The sequence below is a fragment of the Alnus glutinosa genome, chromosome 13 (assembly GCF_958979055.1).
Source record: "Alnus glutinosa chromosome 13, dhAlnGlut1.1, whole genome shotgun sequence".
Taxonomy (NCBI): domain Eukaryota; kingdom Viridiplantae; phylum Streptophyta; class Magnoliopsida; order Fagales; family Betulaceae; genus Alnus; species Alnus glutinosa.
In genome coordinates, this window is record NC_084898.1 from 2977230 (window position 1) to 2998848 (window position 21619).

At 37.9% G+C, this 21619-nt stretch overlaps 2 protein-coding genes across 2 annotated transcripts; both read left to right on the forward strand.

The window, feature by feature from the left end:
- The first annotated feature begins 15088 nt into the window (after positions 1–15088).
- Positions 15089–17632, forward strand: LOC133854395 (expansin-A7-like). The gene is made up of 3 exons (XM_062290587.1): positions 15089–15335; positions 16018–16333; positions 17111–17632. The coding sequence occupies exons 1-3, from the start codon at positions 15161–15163 to the stop codon at positions 17421–17423; spliced, it is 804 nt and encodes a 267-aa protein (XP_062146571.1). The 5' UTR covers positions 15089–15160; the 3' UTR covers positions 17424–17632.
- Positions 17633–18637: 1005 nt separating this feature from the next.
- LOC133854806 (uncharacterized) lies at positions 18638–20325 on the forward strand. The gene has a single exon (XM_062291075.1). It carries the CDS (start codon positions 19102–19104, stop codon positions 20080–20082), a length of 981 nt encoding a protein of 326 aa, XP_062147059.1. The 5' UTR covers positions 18638–19101; the 3' UTR covers positions 20083–20325.
- Positions 20326–21619: the final 1294 nt, after the last annotated feature.

The following is a 21619-nucleotide window of genomic DNA, read 5'->3' on the forward strand; positions in this document are numbered from 1 at the left end:
ATTGATGGCTTGAGCATCAGTCCTATCCGCCAACAACTTATCATCTCGAGGAGTTATGATGCCTTGAGCCACGGCTGCAGCTGCTGCATCATTCAGCATCACAGAGTCATTGGTCATGAGAGGACCTTTTTGCGTTAAGAATAATGGACGCCAAATTTCGGGTTGTACTACTGGCGTAGCATTCAGATCAAGATTATTTTGGGAAGAGGAAGAAGCCATTTTTCTGGAAAACTTAGGAAACGATGATATTCCTCAAAGAATCTGAAGGAGAGAAAGATAGAAATGAAGCGGTGATTCGAAATATTTGAAGGGAATGAAAGAGAACTTAATCATTGGGCGAGACGCGGTTTAATCAACGTCATTCTGAGCGCAGCCTCCACTATCACTAGTAGACAGCCGCCCACGAATCACGAGTTCTCTTCTTTTTGAGTGCAGCCTCCATTATCACTAGTAGACAGCCGCCCTCGAATCACGAGTTCTCTTCTTTTTGAGTTTTCACCCTTTTCACCTTCTCGAATTCCGAATTTACCCAATGACTTTTCCGGATTCATCGCCGCACTTTCCGCAACTAGCAGTCGTAGAGGGGCATCCCGAGAATGAGCTGGATGAGCGTTCCGAGAAAGGGATGGAGATATTACGATTCACTGTCGGCACCACTTGCACCGTCCCCTCTCAAATTTTCTCTATAAATTTACTCGTCTTCTCTCTGGCAAAGCACACCTATGAGCTCTCAACCCTTCACACTTCGAGAGCCAAATCTTTCTTCTAATCTGAACTCATCATCGCTTCTTGGAAGGGAAGATGTAGTTCATAACCAATTTCAAAGTTTAAAGTTGGGAAAAATGCAGCATCACAACCAGATTCACAAACAACGAAGCAAGACTATTCTTGATCATACTATCCAGAAGCAAGATTATTCTTGATCATGCAAGACCTTCTCTTCCGTCTTGTCAACCTGGACGCTCTTCACATCTATCCTCAATCCGGTGATGGCGATCTATGACAGAAGAGAGAGAGCACTACGATATGAGTACCGCGCTCATATCCTTTCCGGATTGCTTGCCTCGCCTTCTTTGCTTTCTTCACATTCCCCACCTTCCTCTCCTTCGAGGCTTCCATGTTCTCATTTAGCAAGCTTTCCATGGTTCATGTGGGTTGAAATTGTAAGGGTAGTTGGTTGGAGCAAGTGTCCTACCACTAGGTGAAACATGTTGTACAGAAGAATCTCAATAATTATCAAAATAAGAATCCATGCTTCACTTACACCCTATAGCAAGAAGTTATCCCACCATTGAAAAATTAAAAATAAACTAACAAACAAAAACAGACAACAAAATAAGGTAAAACAGAAACAAAATATTTAACAAAAATAATTAAAAAAAACAACTGTGCGAAAAGGTAAAAGAAAATTTACAGCGCCTTCCCCGATCATGTGGATGTCCAACCAATCCCTTCCATCCTTTCTTCTTACAGAATTGATGTCCCTCGAGAGAAATGTTTCTCCATCTTATGTAGCTAACTTGCTTGCTTCGAAGGATCTTTGTAGGACGATGGTTCCTAGATTTGCGCGGTTGTGTGCATAGATCCTTGACAGTTTTGGCATAAGATGGCTCTTTGAGACATGTAAGAATTAAAGCTTGGGGCTCATGAAATGTCTCAAGAGGGATGGTGATGAAGGAATGAGCTTCAGTACTCATTCCGTATTCGGACATTTTTGGATTTGGCGGGGGCGCTGCTTGCTCCAGGTGCTCCTCTTTTTCTTCCTCATTGCTATCCACAATTTCCTCAGTCTCAAACATGGTGATGGTAGGGACATGCTCATGACAAGAATGACTAGCATCATCCTCATCAATCATGTAGTGCCCTTGAGCCATCAGCTGAATTTGAAGCTCTTCTTCCTCCAGTCTGTTAAACTCAGCAACCAGATATTCGAACTGTCCTTCTATCCTGGCAATCGCCTGAGTGTTTTCCAAGGTGGCATTCTTTATTTCACTAATAGCCTGCTTCACTTCATTAATAGATTGGGTGTTAACCAATGTGGCATTCTTCATTTCATGAATGGTTTGGCTTGAAAACTGCATGAAGGCCTTGAGAGTGTCTTCTAATGATGACTGTGGTGTCAGTTGGTTGAAGGATGAAGGATGGGAAGATTGGGTATCGAACTGCGAATATTCAGGATAGTGCAGTTCCTGAAATTGGGGAGCATGATTTCCCATGGCTTGAGCTTGCCATGAGAAATTAGAATGGTTGCTCCAGTCCGGGTTGTAAAAATTGGGATTTGCATCAAATCCCGGACTAGAGAAATTGGGGTTCATTTGCTCATAAGAAAGATTGCAGAATTGTCCCCATGAGGGACAATTATTGGTACAATGATGAGGATCAGAGCAAAGTGAACATGGTTCATATGGGTGATAATTCATGTTTTACAATCACTTCCTATCAAAAATATGAACCCCTTTTTTTTTTATTTAAATTTTAAAGAAATTGCAAGTGGGGCAGACAGAATTCTCTAAGAACCCACGTTCGTTCCCAGGAAAGTGAGGGGGGTCACACCGGACACACTTAAATCCCAAGACTTTCCTAGCCAGAACTTGCCTCGACACTTAGATAGCACCGTAAGACCACACTAGCAAAATATACTTTTTTTTTTTTTTGAAGATTAAAAGAAAAAAAAAATAGCACAAACAAAATAAATAAATAAAAAAAATTGAAGACTAACACGAATGCATAAAACAACCAAAGACACCAGAAAGGCAAGAATTAAAACTTACAAATTTGGACAAAAAAAAATAATTTTTTTTGGCAAGAATTTCTGCTACTGAACTTTTCCAGGTAACACCTCCAGTGTTGGTTCGATCGATCGACTTCACAAAATTCCGCACAACCTGAAATAACAATAAAACAGAAAACCTTGCTTTTTTTTTTTTTTTTTTTTTTTTTTTTTTTTTTTTGGTTAGACAATAAAACAAAAACAAATAAAAATAAAAAGAAACAAAAATTGGAAGAAGAAAAAGAAAACGAAAATCTACCTAAACTAGTAGAAAAATAAAATCAATTCAAACAAAAATCAATTTCCACAAACAAACAATTCCCCGGCAACGGCGCCAAAAACTTGATGTGTTTTAAAATAGTACTCGCAAGTGCACGAATCATTTTGCAATATAGTGTTATGCAAGTGCGAGGTCGATCCCACAGGGAATTGTGTTGCGAAAATTAATCTCTATTCAAACTAATCCTATTTTAACCTAGTTCCAAATTTAGGGGTTTTTGATAAAAGAAAACATAAACAAGAATAATGAAGATAAAGGGGTCTAGGGTTTTGGAATTCACACTCACCAAATCATATCAACCTAATCTCATGCTCATCACACTTATTCGAGGTTGTCACGTATAAATCTTAGGTATGCTCTACATTGCTTCAAAAATCATTTAGATCATTCAATGATTTCGTTCATAGCACAAATCACAAAGAGTACCAATTGAAATCCAAACATCCAATGTATCATTCAATCACAATGGATATCTTCATTCGAACCGATAAAACAATGTATTAGTCAAACGACGCACAATGAATGTCCAATGTTTTGATAGATGAAAAACCAAGCAACCGATTTAATGAAACTTATTCCACATCATCACTTGTATCCGGAAACCACAAGAGATATCAAAACATCATTTCAAGAAAATCGAAGTAGAACAATGAGAAATCAAACCCATAAACTCAAATAGCATGAACAAGCAAGAAACTCGGTTTCTCTTCAATGGTGAGGTTTCATCCTCAACCCCAAACGAAAATATTAGCTACACATGATAAAATAACTACAACTTAAAACATTAAAAGCATAAAAATCAAAGAGTTGCAAAAGGAAAGAAATAAGCTACAAGAAGAAGAGAAGTAAGAAGTTATGTACAAAGAGGCTCATGCCTCCTCTCCTCCTCCTTTGATTTTCAGCCTTGGTCTCCTTTTATAGCCAAGTGGTTTGTGTGGAATGGGTGAGTGGGTGTATGAGTGGAGAGATGAGTGATGAGTGTTTTATGGAATGAGTGGTGAGTGTTTTATGGAATGAGTGGTGAGTGTTTTATGGAATGAGTGGTGAGTGTTTTATGGAATGATGTTGAGTGGAAAAAAAGTGATTAAGTGGCTGAAAATGTGGAGAAAAACGTGTATTGGCTCTAGCTTTGGGGAGACAAGGGATGAAGCAAAAGAAAAATAATAAGAGTGATGGTTCCGGATTTTCGGGATGATCCGACGACTGAAATTAAAATAGCCATATCTTTTTCCACGCATCTCCAAATTGGCTGAAACTTGTTGCGTTGGAAAGCTGACATCTTGAACTTCAATTTAGACCTAAGAAACTCCCAAAAAGGATATATGTTGGTCCTGTTATGATCAGTCTAAATGTACTAGTCTGCTGCATCCGAATTTCCTTGTATTTTGCTTGAATTGTATCATTTCTCTCTTATTGTCCTACAAAATATAAAAACACTAAAACTAACCAAAGCATTAGAAAATAACAAAGCTAAAGGTTTAACTAATGTAAATTAAGGGGTCCAAATACACAATATTTGGTACTCATCAGGGATCATGTAGAATAACTTTCCCAATACCCTCGGGGGAAACCACCTACGAGTAGGGTGGGTAAAAGCTGCCCAAACCGACCCGCTCGCCCTGCCCTACCCCGAACAAGCCGGATTTTGGGCTAAACAATGAAGATTCAGCTGTAAAATTTATGTATCCGGGTGGGGTGTGTCACGGGTTGTATTTTTTAAAATCCTCATGTACCCGCCCCGCCCTGTACGTCTACACTAAGAGTCCTAAAAAATCCTAAACTACCCCTTTCTAAAAAAAACCCAAAACTTCCTCTACTTTAGCCTTGTGCCACTCACACCATATGGCCATATCTGATCACATCATCTCACTCCTTTGGCTAGCTCGCCGGCTTCGCCAACACCATCGTCAAGGTCCGCACTACGCAATCATCGTCATGCTTATCCTTTTTGGCTCTTTCTCATCCTGCTATGGCACCCCATCTCACTCATAGTGTTTCTGGTGATGATGGTCGTGTGGTTGTTCCTCTACTTCCTGCGCGACGAGCCCCTAGTGGTATTCGGCCACACAATCAATGACAAGGCGGTGTTGATCATGCTGGCAGTGCTAACGATGGTGTGATTCAAGAATTTTTTATCAAGAAGAAGAAGAAGAATCATGAGATGTTGGTCCCACACCACAGGTAGTTGGTAAGTCCATTTTGAAGCTTCATGCCGCTCGCCCATTTATTTTCAGTAATAAAAATCCAACGTACTAATCTCTCACTGGCTGCAATTGCAAACAACGATTCATACATCGGCGTGAGGTCTACATGACAGCAACCTCACGAAATTTTTCATTTTTATTTTTCAACAAGATACCCGATCTGCCCCTCCCAACCCGCAACCCGGTGACTATAGTAAATAGTAGCCGAGCTACGAGTAGGGTTTTTCAAAACCCGCATGTGCGGATTCAGGTGCCAAAATGGCCAAAACCTGCCCCAACCCGTGCCCATCCCTACGGCTACGACTAAAACCAGTAAGTGGGAGAGAGAGCACATGCTTCACGAGATGTCATGACTAATAAATATAAAAGAAGCCTACGCCTACTGTCCAAGTATGCTCACATTTCTTCCTTAGCCAACACATTGCCCTTTCGACAATTTCATTTTCTTTTTTTCAAAACTAACTTGAGTATCAGAGGTACGTAGTTCCTTTGGTACATCGGTGAGTCCCTTTGACCTTCTTTGCTTTCCTTGCAGATGTCTTAGATTTGGCATTTATTGTGCGTGGTCATTGTATCAACAACATGCCTAGAAATAACCATCATCGGGGAATTGTTGTAGTCTGTTGGTACAGTTTCCGGTATGGTGTGAATCTGCACGCTCTTCTAATGTTCTTCGCGCTTCTCAATAATTATGCAAAACAACAAAAACTAGGGACCCTTCCGGGGATCCTGCTCTGATGCCTAAGTTAGCTTCTGTGAGAAAATAATGTTCTATGCATGAAATTGAGTCTTAGTTTATACCTGGGGTATGGGCCTATTTATAGGCAAAGAGATGGAGTCAAAGCTGGATTAGAATTCCTGCTCCTTGTTGATCTAGAACTGCTGTCAGAGTTCTAATTGGACTCTGGTCTTTTATCAGATTAGACTTCTAATTTGATATCTTCTTAGACTTCTGATCTGATCATTCTACTTGTTTGATTGGACCATAAGTCCTATCCCAATTCTACCAGAGATAGGACTACTGATCAAACTATACTTGGGCTAATTAGAGTCCTATCCCAATTTACTGAGATAACTGATACTTAATTTTCCTGAAGTAGTTGCTAAATGTCTATCTCCTCATTAGATCGGGTTGAGTAGAATTTATCCCCAACAGTTACCCCCCAATTCCCTTTATCAGAAGCTTGCTTGAATAATGAGAATTCCATGTCTAAGGAAACCCGAGCTTTGTCCCCTTCTGAAAAACCTGCTAACCTGCAAAAACTGAGGGTTAAATCCGACCCCCTGGCTCTCTTTATTTCTCTCTCTCGGCAAGGATTGATCTGAGAATGCTTTCTTCTTGCTCTCGGCTAGGACTGATCCAAGACTCTCGGCTAAGACTGATCCGAGAGTTTTCTTCTTATACTCGGCTAGGACTGATCCGAGACTCTCGGCTAGGACTGATCCGAGAGTTTTCTTCTTATACTCGGCTAGGACTGATCTGAGACTCTCGGCTAGGACTGATCCTAGAGTTTCTTCTTGTTCTCGGCTAGGACTGATCCGAGAGTTTTCTTCTTATACTCGACTAGGACTGATCCGAGAGTTTTCTTCTTGTACTCGACTAGGACTGATCCGAGAGTTTTCTTCTTGTACTCGGCTAGGACTGATCCGAGAGTCTCGGCTAGGACTGATCCGAGAGTTTTCTTCTTGTACTCGGCTAGGACTGATCCGAGAGTCTCGGCTATGACTGATCCAAGAGTTTTCTTCTTGTACTCAGCTAGGACTGATCTGAGACTCTCGGCTAGGACTGATCCGAGAGTTTTCTTCTTGTACTCGGCTAGGACTGATCCGAGACTTTCGGCTAGGACTATTTCGAGAGATTTCTTCTTACTCTCGACTAGGACTGATCCGAGAGTTTTCTTCTTGCACTCGGCTAGGACTGATCTGAGACTCTTTCTTCTTACTCTCGGCTAGGACTGATCCGAGAGTTTTTGCCTGCAAAAGAAGCGACATCAACGGGTTCCCAGTCCCTAGACCGGGATCACTCCGATGCTTAAGTCAGCTCTATTCTTTTATTCTGAAAATAGTTATTCCCAAAATCTGGGGAATTTTCTGTCTTTTATTATAACATGTCTGAGTTAAAAATAAAAGTCTAGTTCTTTGCAAACATAAATGCTAAAAATAAAAGTCTAGCCTGAATTTCCCGATAGTCCTTTTTATGGGATCACGGGCAGATACTGCTGTTGCCTCGGCTCTCTATGCCGTGGGCTTCTGCTTCCTCGGTCTTCTCTTCTTTCTATGTCATCTCGGGGATCATTCTCTTGATGCCTCTCGCCTAGCTGAGGACGGTCTCAGGGATAGTAATCCTGTGGCTGCTGATCTCGGGGCTGATAGTCCTGATGATTCTGAGGCCTATTATTTCCTTGCTGGTTCCATTTTTCTCCCAAGAACCGAACCAGCTTGCCATTCTTTATGAATTCTTCTATTAACAACCTTAGGGTTACGCACCCTTCGGTGTAATGACCTGCTTGTTTATGAAAATCACAATATTTGCCTGCATTCCTGTAAGGAGGATTACCTGGTATCTTTCGTGGTTCCCGAAACGCCGGATCTTTTTTTATCTCCATAAGGACTTCTGATATCTCGGCATTGAGAGGTGTAAAATTGTAATCTTTGAACTTCTTTACTTGCCTCTGCTCTTCCCCATCAGCTTTCTTGAATTCTTTCCTTTTCTTTTCTGGGGCTGTCTCTCGGGGTGGCCTAGAACTGGCCATAGACTTCAGCGTTTCTTCCTGATTGATGAATTCTTTTATCTTATCCATGAGGCCCTACAAGGTACTCGGTTGCTTCCGAACCAACTTCTTCATCAAAGGCTCCTCGAGTGAAATTCCTTGATAAATGGCAGCAAAGACCATATCCTCGGTTGGATCTTCAACCGTTACCTTCTCTCGGTCAAACCGAGCCATGAACTCCTTAAGACTTTCGTTGCTTTGCTGGTGCAATGATAGCAAATATCTCGAAGGCTTCTTCCTTGTTCGAAAAGCTAGAAATTCGGTTAGGAATATTTTGGACAACTCCTTGAACTGATCAACGGAATTTGGGGGCAGCTTCCTGAACCAGTCTCGGGCATTCCCCGAAAGAGTAAGAGGGAAGGCCCGACATGCTACTTCATCGGGTGTCCCGTGAAGGTCTAGATGAGCTCGGAAATTTTCTAGGTGATCCAAGGGATCTCTGTCTCCTGCATAACTTAGAATTTGGGGTACTTTAAACTTATTGGGAAGCCGATAGTCTGCCACCCGTCTGGTGAAGGGTGAGTCTGTACCCATCAGGAGCTTGTCCACCATTATGGATATGCTTTTGTCATTTCTTTCCATCTCCATGTACGTGCACCTTCTCTCCAACTCGGCAATAACTCTGCTCAGATCTCCTTGGCGATCATCCTCCCTCCGAGGATTAGTGTTGCTGTTGTGATCTTCTCCCTCACGCTCATCCCTATTCATCTCGGGATTGGGCTGTTTCAGCCTCCTGCGCAGCAACTCGGCATTCCGCTGTGTTAAGGATTCAATTTGGGCTTCCAGCGCTGCTATGCGATCTTGATCTCCACCCCCCGGGGGAGGGTTCGGTGGAGGCTGCAAATTATTCTGAATACCTGGCTCCATTCGGACTATGGGCTCTCGGTTGGTTTGGCTTCCGGAACGTGTGTTCATCACCATGCTGGATCTTCTTTTTCTTTTATGAGGAACGAATAATCGTTCCCACAGACGGCGCCAAACTGTTGGTACAGTTTCCGGTATGGTGTGAATCTGCACGCTCTTCTAATGTTCTTCGCGCTTCTCAATAATTCTTGAAAACAGCAAAAACTAGGGACCCTTCCGGGGATCCCGCTTCGATGCCTAAGTTAGCTTCTGTGAAAAAATAATGTTCTATGCATGAAATTGAGTCTTAGTTTATACCTGGGGTATGGGCCTATTTATAGGCAAAGAGGTGGAGTCAAAGCTGGATTAGAATTCCTGCTCCTTGTCGATCTAGAAGTGCTGTCAGAGTTCTAATTGGACTCTGGTCTTTTATCAGATTAGACTTCTAATCTGATATCTTCTTAGACTTCTGATCTGATCATTCTTCTTGTTTGATTGGACCATAAGTCCTATCCCAATTCTACCAGAGATAGGACTACTGATCAAACTATACTTGGGCTAATTAAAGTCCTATCCCAATTTACTGAGATAACTGATACTTGATTTTCCTGAAGTAATTGTTAAATGTCTATCTCTTCATTGGATCGGGTTGAGTGGAATTTATCCCCAACATAGTCCATACATATCCAAGCAATATAGGGCTTTCTCTTACAAAAACAAAGAATATACAATTATCTTCCATTCCCTTTCAAATTTGTACATTAATCTATTCTTCTTTAATCATTCTTTCAATTTTTTTTTTTTGATGAATAAGTAGAAATCGATATAAACAAAAAGAATAGTACTGTACAATCACCGACAAAACAACTAAACCACAAAACAAAACAGAGGAAACCTCTGTAAACTCATCTACCAACAAACAACTTTAGTAAACAAAAACATTAACATCAATGTTGCAGTTCAAACACAAATTAATATTCTCCAGATTCTTCTTAAAATTTCTCTTCCCCGAAATTCTATACCAGACTTCCCAGAAGATAGATTTCAATATCTGTTCTTTAGTTTTGATCTGTCCTCCATGCCGAACAGCATTACGAGCTTTCCAAATTTCATAAACGGTGGTACTCAGCACCAACTAACAAAGAACCCCTCTCATGGCCTTTGTCCTCCAACTACGATACCCTTCCTCAAGAATATCCTCCCAATCAGTAGGAGGATTCAGTATATTACACCGTTCCATACAAGTTCGCCATAAGCGAGAACAGAACCCACAACCAAAAAATAGGTGATTTCTACTCTCTGTACCATTCCGGCAAAATACACAAGCAGTGTTGCCCTCATACCCCCCATGCAAGCATTCGATCTCCAGTTGTAAGTCCATTCTTAAATACCAACCAAAGAATAAAAGCCTACTTAGAGATTAAGTAAGAGTGCCAAACCAAAGACCACCAATTGACACAAATTCTCTTAATTCGGAAATGGTTCCACGTATCTGCACTAACAAACACTAGAATGGGAGATGGTCCAGATAGAAGAATCAACAATACCCAATTGCACTTCTGGAAGTTTAGTTTGAATTTCTACAAGATCTTCAAAGCGAGCCGGTCTCCAGCACCATATACCATCCTTTAAGACAGAACTTAATTTGGCCTCCAATTTGCTTTCAGAATCATACACAATTCTGAAACCGAACTTCTCCACTAAGGCACCAAAAGGACACTACAAAAAATAAATAAAAAAAATAAACCAAATTCTGGACGGTTTAAAAACCAAATTCTAGACGGTTTAAAACCGTCCAGAAATGCAAAAAAAACATCTGGAATCAATTTCAGACGGTTTTTTCTGGACGATTTTAAACCTTCCAGCATATAAAGTCGCTAAATGAATTTCTGGACGGTTTGGGCAAAACCGTCAGGAATTCCAGACGGTTTGGTCCAAACCGTCCATAACTGTTTCAAAACATATATATATGTTAATATTTCTTAATTATCATCAAGAATGTCTAAATACGTCCAGAATTTTTCTCGTTTCTAGCGTTATTACTTCTTTCTTCTTCTTTTTTCCATCGCCGGCGCCCGGCGATGCTCTATTTCAGGCCCTCACCGAAAACTTTTTTTTTTCTCCCTTTCCGGAAACTTCTTCAAGGGCCGACGAAATCTTCCCCTTCCTCCCCCTATGAAATCCAACCCAAAAAATCCAACCTAAAATTAAAATCCGACTCCCTTGCGAGACCTCAACCCTTCATCTCCATCTCCATCACCGACAAAAAGGACCAACACCGTCGACCAACAAAAATGAACAAAAAGGAGCAAAACTCACCATAAAAAAGGACCAAAAATCACCAAAAAGGAGGCCTCCTCCGTTGCCGGATCTCCTCCCTCTCTCGATCTAGATCTCTACTTCTCTAAGTCGCCCGATCTCCCGAGTGGTGGCGATGAGTCGTGCGGCTAGGCCAGTCGGGGTGAGTGGTTGATTGTCCTGTGGGGGTGAGTTTTGGGATTGAGCCGGAGGAAGAAGAAGAACGAGAGAGAGAGAGAGAGAGAGAGAGAGAGAGAGAGAGAGAGAGAGAGAGAGAGAGAGAGAGAGAGAGAGAGAGAGAGAGAGAAAGAGATGGTTTTAAGAATACAATGTGCATGAAGGTTTTAAAAAATGGTTTTAAGAGATCGATGTAATTAATACAGCTAGTGTGCGTGAAGGTTTTAATTGGACGGTTGTGATTTTGGTTGGGAAAGAAATCGGAGGGATGTGGTGAAATAATGGGACATCACGCGGATTGATGACATGGCATGGGAAAAAAATTTCCAGACGGTTTGGTGAAAACCGTCCATAAAATTTCAGACTGTTTTAACTAAACCATCTGGAAATAATATTTACAGACGGTTTAGAAAAAAACTGTCTATAAATTTATAGACGGTTTTTATAAAACCGTCTAGAAATGAAAATTTCCAGACGGTTTAGTTAAAACTGTCTGAAATTTTATGGACTGTTTAATCAAACAGTCCATAATAAATTTTTTTATAGACGGCTTCGAAAAAACCTTATGCAAATTTTGTTTTCTAGACGGTTTTAGAAACCGTCTAGAAAAAAAAAAAAAAAAAAAAAACCCATCCATAAATGCCATTTTTTTTTTGTAGTGGAATGCCAGTTATCCATCCATAAATGGATATTTTCTCCGGTACCCACCTCAAAACGGACCAGACCTCTAGCCAACTTTCGAAGCTTGAGGAGCTTTCTCCAGCACCATAAACCATTTATACGGTTTGAAACATTCTAAAAACTCTTTCCCTTCAAACTCACATTACATACTCATTTGCACTGTCCCATCTATTTTATCAGGCCTTGCATGAATGCTATAATTAAATTTATGCCCTTCATGAATTATATGAAGACAATACTTGGCTATATATTAGGAGGAATCAATCTCATTATACTATAGGAGAAAAGCATAACGAACTTTGATGTATGTAAAATTGTTCAGGAATTTTTTATATGAGAACAACCTTCATAAATTGAACTAATTGATATTCATGATTTTAGGTAACCTCCAAAAATAAAAGATTGATTCCAACTTTGAAATGTGATACAATTGTTGTGTACTAAAAGATGTGCATGTTTTTAAGTTGAATACTTTATAGCACCGTCAAGACAAAGACCGACCAGATTAATTTCAAAATCTAATCATAATTAGGTGCACAATAATTTATAAATTATATTTTGAGTCAATACTTGGATATATTCTTTTAATTTGATTAATATAGATTTTAGGTTTATTTAACACCCCCCCCCCCCCCAAAAAAAAAGAAGAAGAAGAAGAAAGAAACGACTTTTTGGTTTTCGATTTTTATATCTTGAACATCTTCGTTCCCCCATTTAAGGCCCCGTTTAAAAACCCCATCCCCTTCCCCTTCTCCTTATTTTTATCTTTCCCAAAAAAATCAACTCAAAACATTCTTAACTCTTTTTATTTTTTATATCACATCAACAATTTATTATTATTATTTAAATAAAAAAAATCCACTACAATACAAAATTTTTCTACTTTTCCATATAAATTCTTTCTACTTTATATCACATCAATCACTTTTTACTCTCACTAAAAAAAAACACTCTCACACAAGGGGAGGGGAGGGGAAGGGATCACATCAATCACTTTGTGCTCAATTCAATGTTTCTACAAGAAAATTAAAAAACTTCCACCACCCAAACATATATACAATCCAATTGCTAAAATCCTAAATTTTTTTAACACAATCATCTAACTTACATCTATCTTTAGAACATGTAATTTTTACATGCATTTTTAGTAGAATTGCGTGATCTAAGAATGTATGTCAATTTAAAAGTGAAGGGAAAAATATAATTTAACCCCTCAAATTACTACACTTTCTTCGGATGACTTCCCAAACTATTAAAACCTTTGAAAAATACCACTTTTGACGAAATATCCTCATAATACCCCTGCCACGTGTCATTTTTCAATTAAAATATTAAAAAAAATTAAAAACTAAAAAAAACTAAAATTCTACTTTTTATTTTTTTATTTTTAAAAAAATATTGCGATTGACCGGAGGACGTATTGCTTCTTTCCAGCATCATCATTGGGCACAATGCATGCTTGCAACTCGGCGAACTCATCTCCACCTCTCCGAACACAGACATGGCTAATTTCCTATCCTTCAATGTCTATGATATTGATCGATCTTTCAAAGGTTATGAATGATTCCAATCTGAATTTTGTTTTATTATAAATAACGGGCAAGTCTATCATTGCTGTAAAAGACCTTGATCGGTTTCTAACGGAGAAATCAACAGTCGTGAGCTTGTTCGTTGACGTTCATATACATTTTCCTCTCTGTAATTTTTTGGCATTCAAAACATTGGCCAATAGCTACTTGTGGCTCAAGGATTACAAGCTTTTTCTATCATGTGGATGATATTTTTCAAAACGGGACGAGCTTGAGCTCGACCGAGATCACGGCGTCGCAAACAACCGGTAACCGGAGGGGTGTCAGGAAAATCGGGTCGCAATTGGGATCGAAAATAACGCCACCCCAACACCCATCTTTTTTTAAAAAAAAAAAAAGAAAAAAAAAATAGTTTATTTATTTATTTTAATTTTTTATTATTTTTTTGATTGAAAAATGACACATGGCAGGGGTATTATGGGAATATTTTGCCAAATTGAGCATTTTTTAAAGGTTTCAGTAATTTAAGGGGCTAAATTGTATTTTTTTCCTAGACCGAATTAAAAAATAATAATAATAAAAAGGGTAAAAAAAAAAATCCACAAACCCAGGTCTAGAAAAAAATTTGTCCAATTGTAAACCGAATCTATTTGGCACCCCTAATTAATCTTGAAATGTGGACTAATCAAATAACAGATTTATTATTACTTAACATTTTTTTTTTCTTAATTTGGCAAAATTCTTCCTTTTCCCTGATTATGACTTTCGAGAGGCCGGCCGGGTAGCATGAGAACCCAAAGTGAAAATAATATTAAAAAATAAAAAATAAAAAATATTCCTTCATTAAGATTTTTCATGCGATTTCAATTATCCCTTAAGTTTTCAATTTCGACAATTAATTCTTAGATTTTGAAACAGTGTCAAATAGGTCCCTCCTTCAACATACTTTCCAAATTATCTAATGCCATGCGACTCTCGTTTGACATATCGTATGCTAATTTTACATGCTATGGGACACAATTACTTTAAATTATAATGTAATCTAAATAAATTTTATTTTTTATTTTCATTTAAAAAAAAAAAAAAAAGAGGCGGCCAACCAAGTTTATCAAATGATATGCACAATTAGCACATGACATGTCAAATGAGAGCCGGGTATCATTAATTGATTGTCGAAAAGTTAAGGATATAATTGTCAAAATTAAAACCCAAATGATTAAATTGAAATTATATAAAAATGGAAGGACTAAATTTGATTTTTCCTTACAAAGTAGGGAATTAAAAGGAAAGCAAAGCAAAGAATATAAACCTGCCCCCACGTTCCAAACTATATATAATTCTGGTCAGTGATCACCTCAATCATAAAGTTTTCATGTGATTAAACAAATGTAAGCTTTTTCGAATATCATTTGAAAACTCTATTTTTTAAGTTGAAAGACTCCATCTTCGTGAGGATCACGAAGGCATTGTTTTATCATTTTTTGGAATTGTTGTTGAACGTTATATATATATATAAGGTATATAGCACGTACAAGTCAATATATAGGAAATGCGAATTGTAATGGTCACCAATTAAGGGAGCTCTACCAAAAGTCAGTAAAGGATCCATGGCTTCTTCTTCTTCTTCCCTGCAATCATGGAGCTTTAGCTTCTTCTTGATGGCATCGACATTGGCAATGTTCATCGGCAGCAAACCAGCAGTTGCTGTAACCTTCCGGCTGAGCCCATGGGGCCTTGCCCACGCTACCTTTTATGGCGATGACACTGCCTCCGCGACCATGGGTACTGAATATATATATCACATGCATTATTATATTTGTTCATCATTTTAGTTTGAGTAAAAATAAAATAAAATCAAAAAATATTAAGGATTTATCGTTTATCCAATGACAAAGAGAATTTTTGGTTTTTTTTTTTTTTTTAAAAAAAAATAAATAAATAAAATCCAAGTTTTAATGCATTGTTAAGGTGAAGACCAAAATCAGCAAGTACTTTTGAATGCACTTAAATTTGATTTTGGTTCTTCTGTTTTGGTTATATGATTTTGGCTGTACTGGTAAAAATTGGCTCCGTTTATTAATACTTTTTTAATAATTGTGTGTTTTTTTTTTTTTAAAGTGCTATAATACAACATAAACATGAAAATAATTTTGAGTATTTTGTAAATATTCTGTGTTTTAAGTTGTTTGCTAATGTTTTTGTTTTAAAACATAAAACAAAAATGAGAAAGAGAATTGTTGTTTAATAAACAAAACCGATTTATCTTTTAATGAAAAAGGCATGATTTTGGCTAGGATAAATTTTTTCTTCTAAATTAGGCAGGCCGGGAGTAAATTCTTTTAATCTAGTCTATTAAATCGACATCTGTTTGAATCAGATACTCTAAGAACAAATGTTAGTGGAAATGAAAATTGCAGAATATATACGTTAAATTGATGTCTGTTTTATGAATTTGAGTTCACAGGAGGAGCTTGTGGGTATGGAAATTTGTTTGTCAATGGCTATGGAACAGATACAGCGGCCTTGAGCTCAACTCTGTTCAACAATGGCTACGCTTGCGGGACATGTTACCAAATTAAGTGTTATCAATCAAAATGGTGCTTTTCAACGGTGTCGTTCACCACTGTGACGGCTACGAACCTTTGCCCACCAAATTGGTCTAAGGACTCCAATGCCGGAGGGTGGTGCAACCCACCTCGAACCCACTTTGACATGTCCAAGCCTGCTTTCATGAAGATTGCACAGTGGAAGGCTGGAATTGTCCCAGTCATGTACCGCAGGTAAGACTTATTACCGACCGGTTGTTGCACCAATTTGCAATAAGCTCTTTCATTAGGGTTTAAAAACTCCAACCACCTACTAGAATTTTTTATTTATTTTTTTTTGTCTTTATAGTTTGCTTATATATATATATATATATATAGGTATATATAAAGAATATGGGAGACGTGTCATGTTATTATTGTTGCTGATGTGGCATTCTCACGATTTTCAGTCAAAATTTTAAATAAAAGTTTGGGGTGGAGAATTATTTGTCATTTATGCTTATCACATAAAGTTTTATTTCACTTTTTAAACTGACCTTATTGCAAATCGATGCAACTATATTGATTGATTTTACATTTTTTTTTCGTAACAAGTTAACTCCAAAACCAACTATATTGAAAAAAAATAAAATAAAAATACCTGGGGTAGATCATTTCACCCCACTCCAAAAATAAAATAAATAAATAAATAAATAAAATCTATCATTAGGATTTCAATTTCTTTCTATATGCAATTTAAAATGACAAAAATACTATTTTATAAGATAAAAATGACTTCTTCTTTTTTCTTTTTTTCCTTTTCTTTTTTTAATCTTATAAATGGTATTTTTGTCGTAAAAGAAATACATTACAATATCAATGGTAGATTGGGAGACATTGGAAAAATCTAAACATTGGGAAAATGATGGTAGTTAGAGCACAGAAACGTAGTTAATATTTAACTCAAAAAAAATTGTCTTAGCAATAAATCTTCTTGAAAAAGATTTTAATTTCTCCATGTGTTTCTTGTAGAGTGCCATGCCAAAGGAGTGGTGGGCTTCGATTCGCCTTCCAAGGAAATGGGTACTGGCTGCTGGTGTATGTGATGAACGTTGGAGGTGGAGGAGACATATCTGGAATGTGGGTGAAGGGGAGCAAAACAGGGTGGATAAGCATGAGCCACAACTGGGGAGCTTCATACCAAGCATTTGCAACTCTTCGAGGCCAATCTCTCTCTTTCAAGATCACCTCGTACACAACCAAGGAGACCATAATTGCATGGAATGTCGCCCCTGCGAGCTGGAGTGTCGGACTCACTTATAAAACAAACGTGAACTTCCACTGATATTGCTGCATGCATGTCTTCTTCTTTTGTTTGTCTTTTGTTTATGGATGACTTTCCTTGTCTTGTATGTGATTCTCATTCACGAAAATTTTCTCTTTTTTCACCGGCCTGCTGCTATCATGAGAGCAGAAGCTGATCATGTCAAGCTAAGATTAGGATCACTACTTTCATGTTAATCTTATGATCAATATATATTTACGTACTCAAAATGCCCGACAATTTGCAGGTTGGTAGAAAATTTCTTTCCTTGTGGTTGTGTTAAATCTTTGACAGGACTGAAAGGTTTGAGTGGGAGTTAATTATCTGATTTATCTAATTATCTCCCTTTGTGTCGTGTCCTACACATATAAAAGTACAATCGATCTCCTAAAGTCAACTAAAAAACTTGAACAAGAAGATTGTTTAAAGCATTAGAAAAATGAAATAGCTTAAGTGTTACATATCATTTTGTTCCTGAACTTGTCTCCAGAATATACCATTGTTTCATCAAACCGGCCAGCTTCTTTTTGGTTATTAGTGCACCCAAAAAAACAATTTACTGTCACATGCATATGCTTAAGATGAAGCGTCCGTTTGGTTTAGCGGTTCTAAAAGACTAAAACGTGCAATTTGAAAGAGGAAAGAAAAAAAAAAAAAAAAACAATTTCAAGACGTAATTAATGAATACGTGATTTTTAAAATCGCAGTTAATTCAACATCGGTAAAATCACATTCTCTTACCTATAATTTGAAAACATGATTTTTTTTTTCTACATTTTAAAACCACTATTTTTATTTTTGTAATTTTTATTTTAAGATACACATTTAGCCAGCAAAATTGCAGGACGAATCGTAGGATCGTATTATGTCTTTTGCAATATTAATCTTGTGATGCGATAGTCACAAGACATAATTAGGGCACTTTGTAGGGTGCACCAGTGTTGAATGGTGTACTAAATTAAATAAAGGAATATTGGACAATTTGTTTTCCTAATGGTTCTTATTTGATCCTCCATGTGAAAAATTTGGACACATTAAAAGGGAAAACAAATGGGGATGGAACGCAATGGTATCTAACATGAGACCCACAAAGTTGTTCAAGTGGCAGACATGTCATCAAACACAATTACAGTAATGGAGCCCCTAGGGTATACAATGTCCTCATTTCCTTCTCTAAGCACGCCAAAGCCCCTTTTTCATTTCCTTTTGCCATGAAGTATCATCATCATCAGCCCACGCCCCCAAAATCATATCACCCATCCTTTGCCATATGATCTTAGCCCCTTTGACACCTCAAAATTTCCATCCTATGGCAAAACCAGCAAAAAATTATGCTGCAGTCCAGCAGTACAAGATTCATTTTGCTAGCTCTTCATAGCCCTACCTCCTCTAAAACAACAGGCAGCTAGCCTTTTTTACCAGGAACTGTCACAGCCACCTAACGTGGTATAGAAACAATGAAAGAACTTTCTTCTCTCCTTTTGCCTCCTTACTATTCAGACTTCAATCCCATCAAAGCTTTTTCCTTATTTTCTTACATCTGCAGGAAAAGAAGCTAATCTAGATTTAGTGATCACACATTCCAAGCTCTTCTTTTAATGACCAGTCCCAGAAAATCAGGAAATTAAGTCCATGCTACTACATTTTCAAGCCCCAGAATATCAGAGAAAACCAGACTACTACTGCTACATTTTAACCAATGTCTTCTAAACCAACCTCATCACATCACATGGGCTCCTCCCTCTTCTCTCTCACCTTGATCATAATCCTTTCATGGGCATCATTAGCATCAAAAAAAGCTGAGGCTCAAGGAATCAAATCAGCTCATCTTCTTGATCTTTACATCAGAGATTACACGTTTAAGTCCTACAACCAACACTACAAGACTGGAATACTGCACACTGTACATTTACCGGCAAACTTCTCCGGCATCAGGGTCGACATGGTGAGATTCAGATGTGGGAGCCTCCATAGATATGGTGCACAGGTTAGGGAATTTCATCTGGATGTTGGTGTGACTGTGCATCCATGTGTGGAGAGAGTCATGTTAGTTAGACAAAACTTGGGATCTCATTGGTCTTCCTTATACTATGCTAATTATGATCTATCAGGATACCAGCTTGTGTCTCCTGTTCTTGGCCTTCTAGCTTATGATGCTGGAACAAATGTGAATTTCAGCAACTCTTTTGAGCTTGGAATTCTTGCAGGAGAAAAACCCATCAGAGTAGACTTCAGCAACACTACAAAGGTCAGCAATATGCAGGGAATTATGCCATATTGTGCTAGTTTTGAGAGTGATGGAAAAGTCACACTAGCAAATCAGGTATCACCTTATGTCTGTGTAGCAACCAGGCATGGCCATTTTGGATTGGTCGTTGAGACCCCCGGACCGGGGCAGTTGAGTAGAAAGATTAGCCGGTGGAAAGTGGTGGTCGGAAGTTCGGTCGGGGCGACATTGGGTGTTTTTCTTCTGGGTTTGCTTCTGGTGGCATTGTTTGTCAAGGTGAAGAAGAAGTCGAGAATGCAAGAGATGGAGAGAAGGGCCTATGAAGAAGAAGCTTTACAGGTTTCCATGGTTGGACATGTGAGAGCTCCTACAGCATCTGTTACTCGAACATTGCCTGCAATTGAGCATGAGTACGTACCTCCTCCTAATGGGATTGTCCATTTGTGTTTGTGATTATTCTTTTGTAAGATTAGCTGGAAAAGAAAAAGATATTGGCTCTGAGATAAAAACAAATTCAAGCATAGGTTCCACATATTGGGAGAGGGACAAATCTGTTTGTCAGCACTGATGATTCATTATTCTTTTTTCTTCAATTCGAAAAAATTAAGGATGTTGTTGTAGCTAGAATTTTTTTTTTTTACTATTAGGAGCTGGATGTTCCAAACCGAATGCATTTCAGAAAACAAATTTCGATCATCTTCTAGCTTTCATCAGTCAAAGAGAGAAGTGGGACTAGATCACAATTTCTGATCCTCATTGGGTAACGTAATAGAATTGAGGGTAAACTAGCTCAGTAGACACAACTCAGAAAATTATTTGGATTGGACCTATTACATATTAGGTAATACTACATTCTACACTCTCATATCACCTTCATTCTATTGGGTTGAAGTTGCAGTCTGCATTAGTCTTTAGATCAACCATTGTTAAAAAAAATAAATAAATAAAAAAATCTAAGAGCCGATGGATACTTTCACATCAACACAATGAGATAGAAGTGTACGTAGTATATAACATTTCTCTCTTACATATTAAGTTAACAGTAATGGTAAAAAATACATTTTTATCTTACTATTGTTTCACCGTGCTGGCGTGGTAATGTCAATCAACGCTTGTTAAAAAAATAAAAAATAAATAAAAATTTGAAGGTTGATGATGCTACCAAGTGAACCAAGTAAAATAGTAGTACTATAAAAATGTGATTTTTAATATTACTCTTAAGCTAAAGTTGAAATTTAGAGCGATAATAGGTCAATTTTCTCTTCAGATTCCATTTTTTTCTTTCTTAAAAGTTAAAAGTAACGTCATTTTTAGTGCGGATAAAATCCTTTTTAAAATTAAAATTTAATTTATTAAATTAACATATGTGCAAAATATATGTAATTTTTACGTAGATTCATGCTCATCTATTAAAAATGCAAATTTAGACACAGTAATCGAAGAAAAAAGCTTTCTTCTAAATTGTTACTTTCTACACAAAAAGGCAACGTCACATCTCATGCTTCGACACAGACTTTCCACTTTTCATTTCTTTATTGTGTCAAAGCTAAGGCAATAATACAACACATTTGCTTGAAGATAAAGATATGTAATTAGCCATCATTTAGGTTGGAAGTCAGAGAGAACAAATAATGACCTTCCATAGTGTGGGTATATCATGATACAAATAGTTAACTTTAATTTGCTTATATAGCATGCATTGAATTTTCCAATATTACAAAATTAAGATTATCTACTTCAAAGGATTATCCAAGACCTTCGTATTGGATTGAGAGGAGGTGTTAACCTCTTATATAAGTCGTTCATTTGAAATGAACGGTCCACATCATGACAACGAATAAAAAAATAAAATTAAAAAATAGCAAAGCGTGGTTGTTAGGGTGGCCAAAATGGATGGTTCGACCAGCTCCCAAACTAGTCATTAGGGTAGCCGAACCACCCCTATGGCAAAGGTGTTTAGCCACAGGGTGATCTGAATACTCCAAACCCA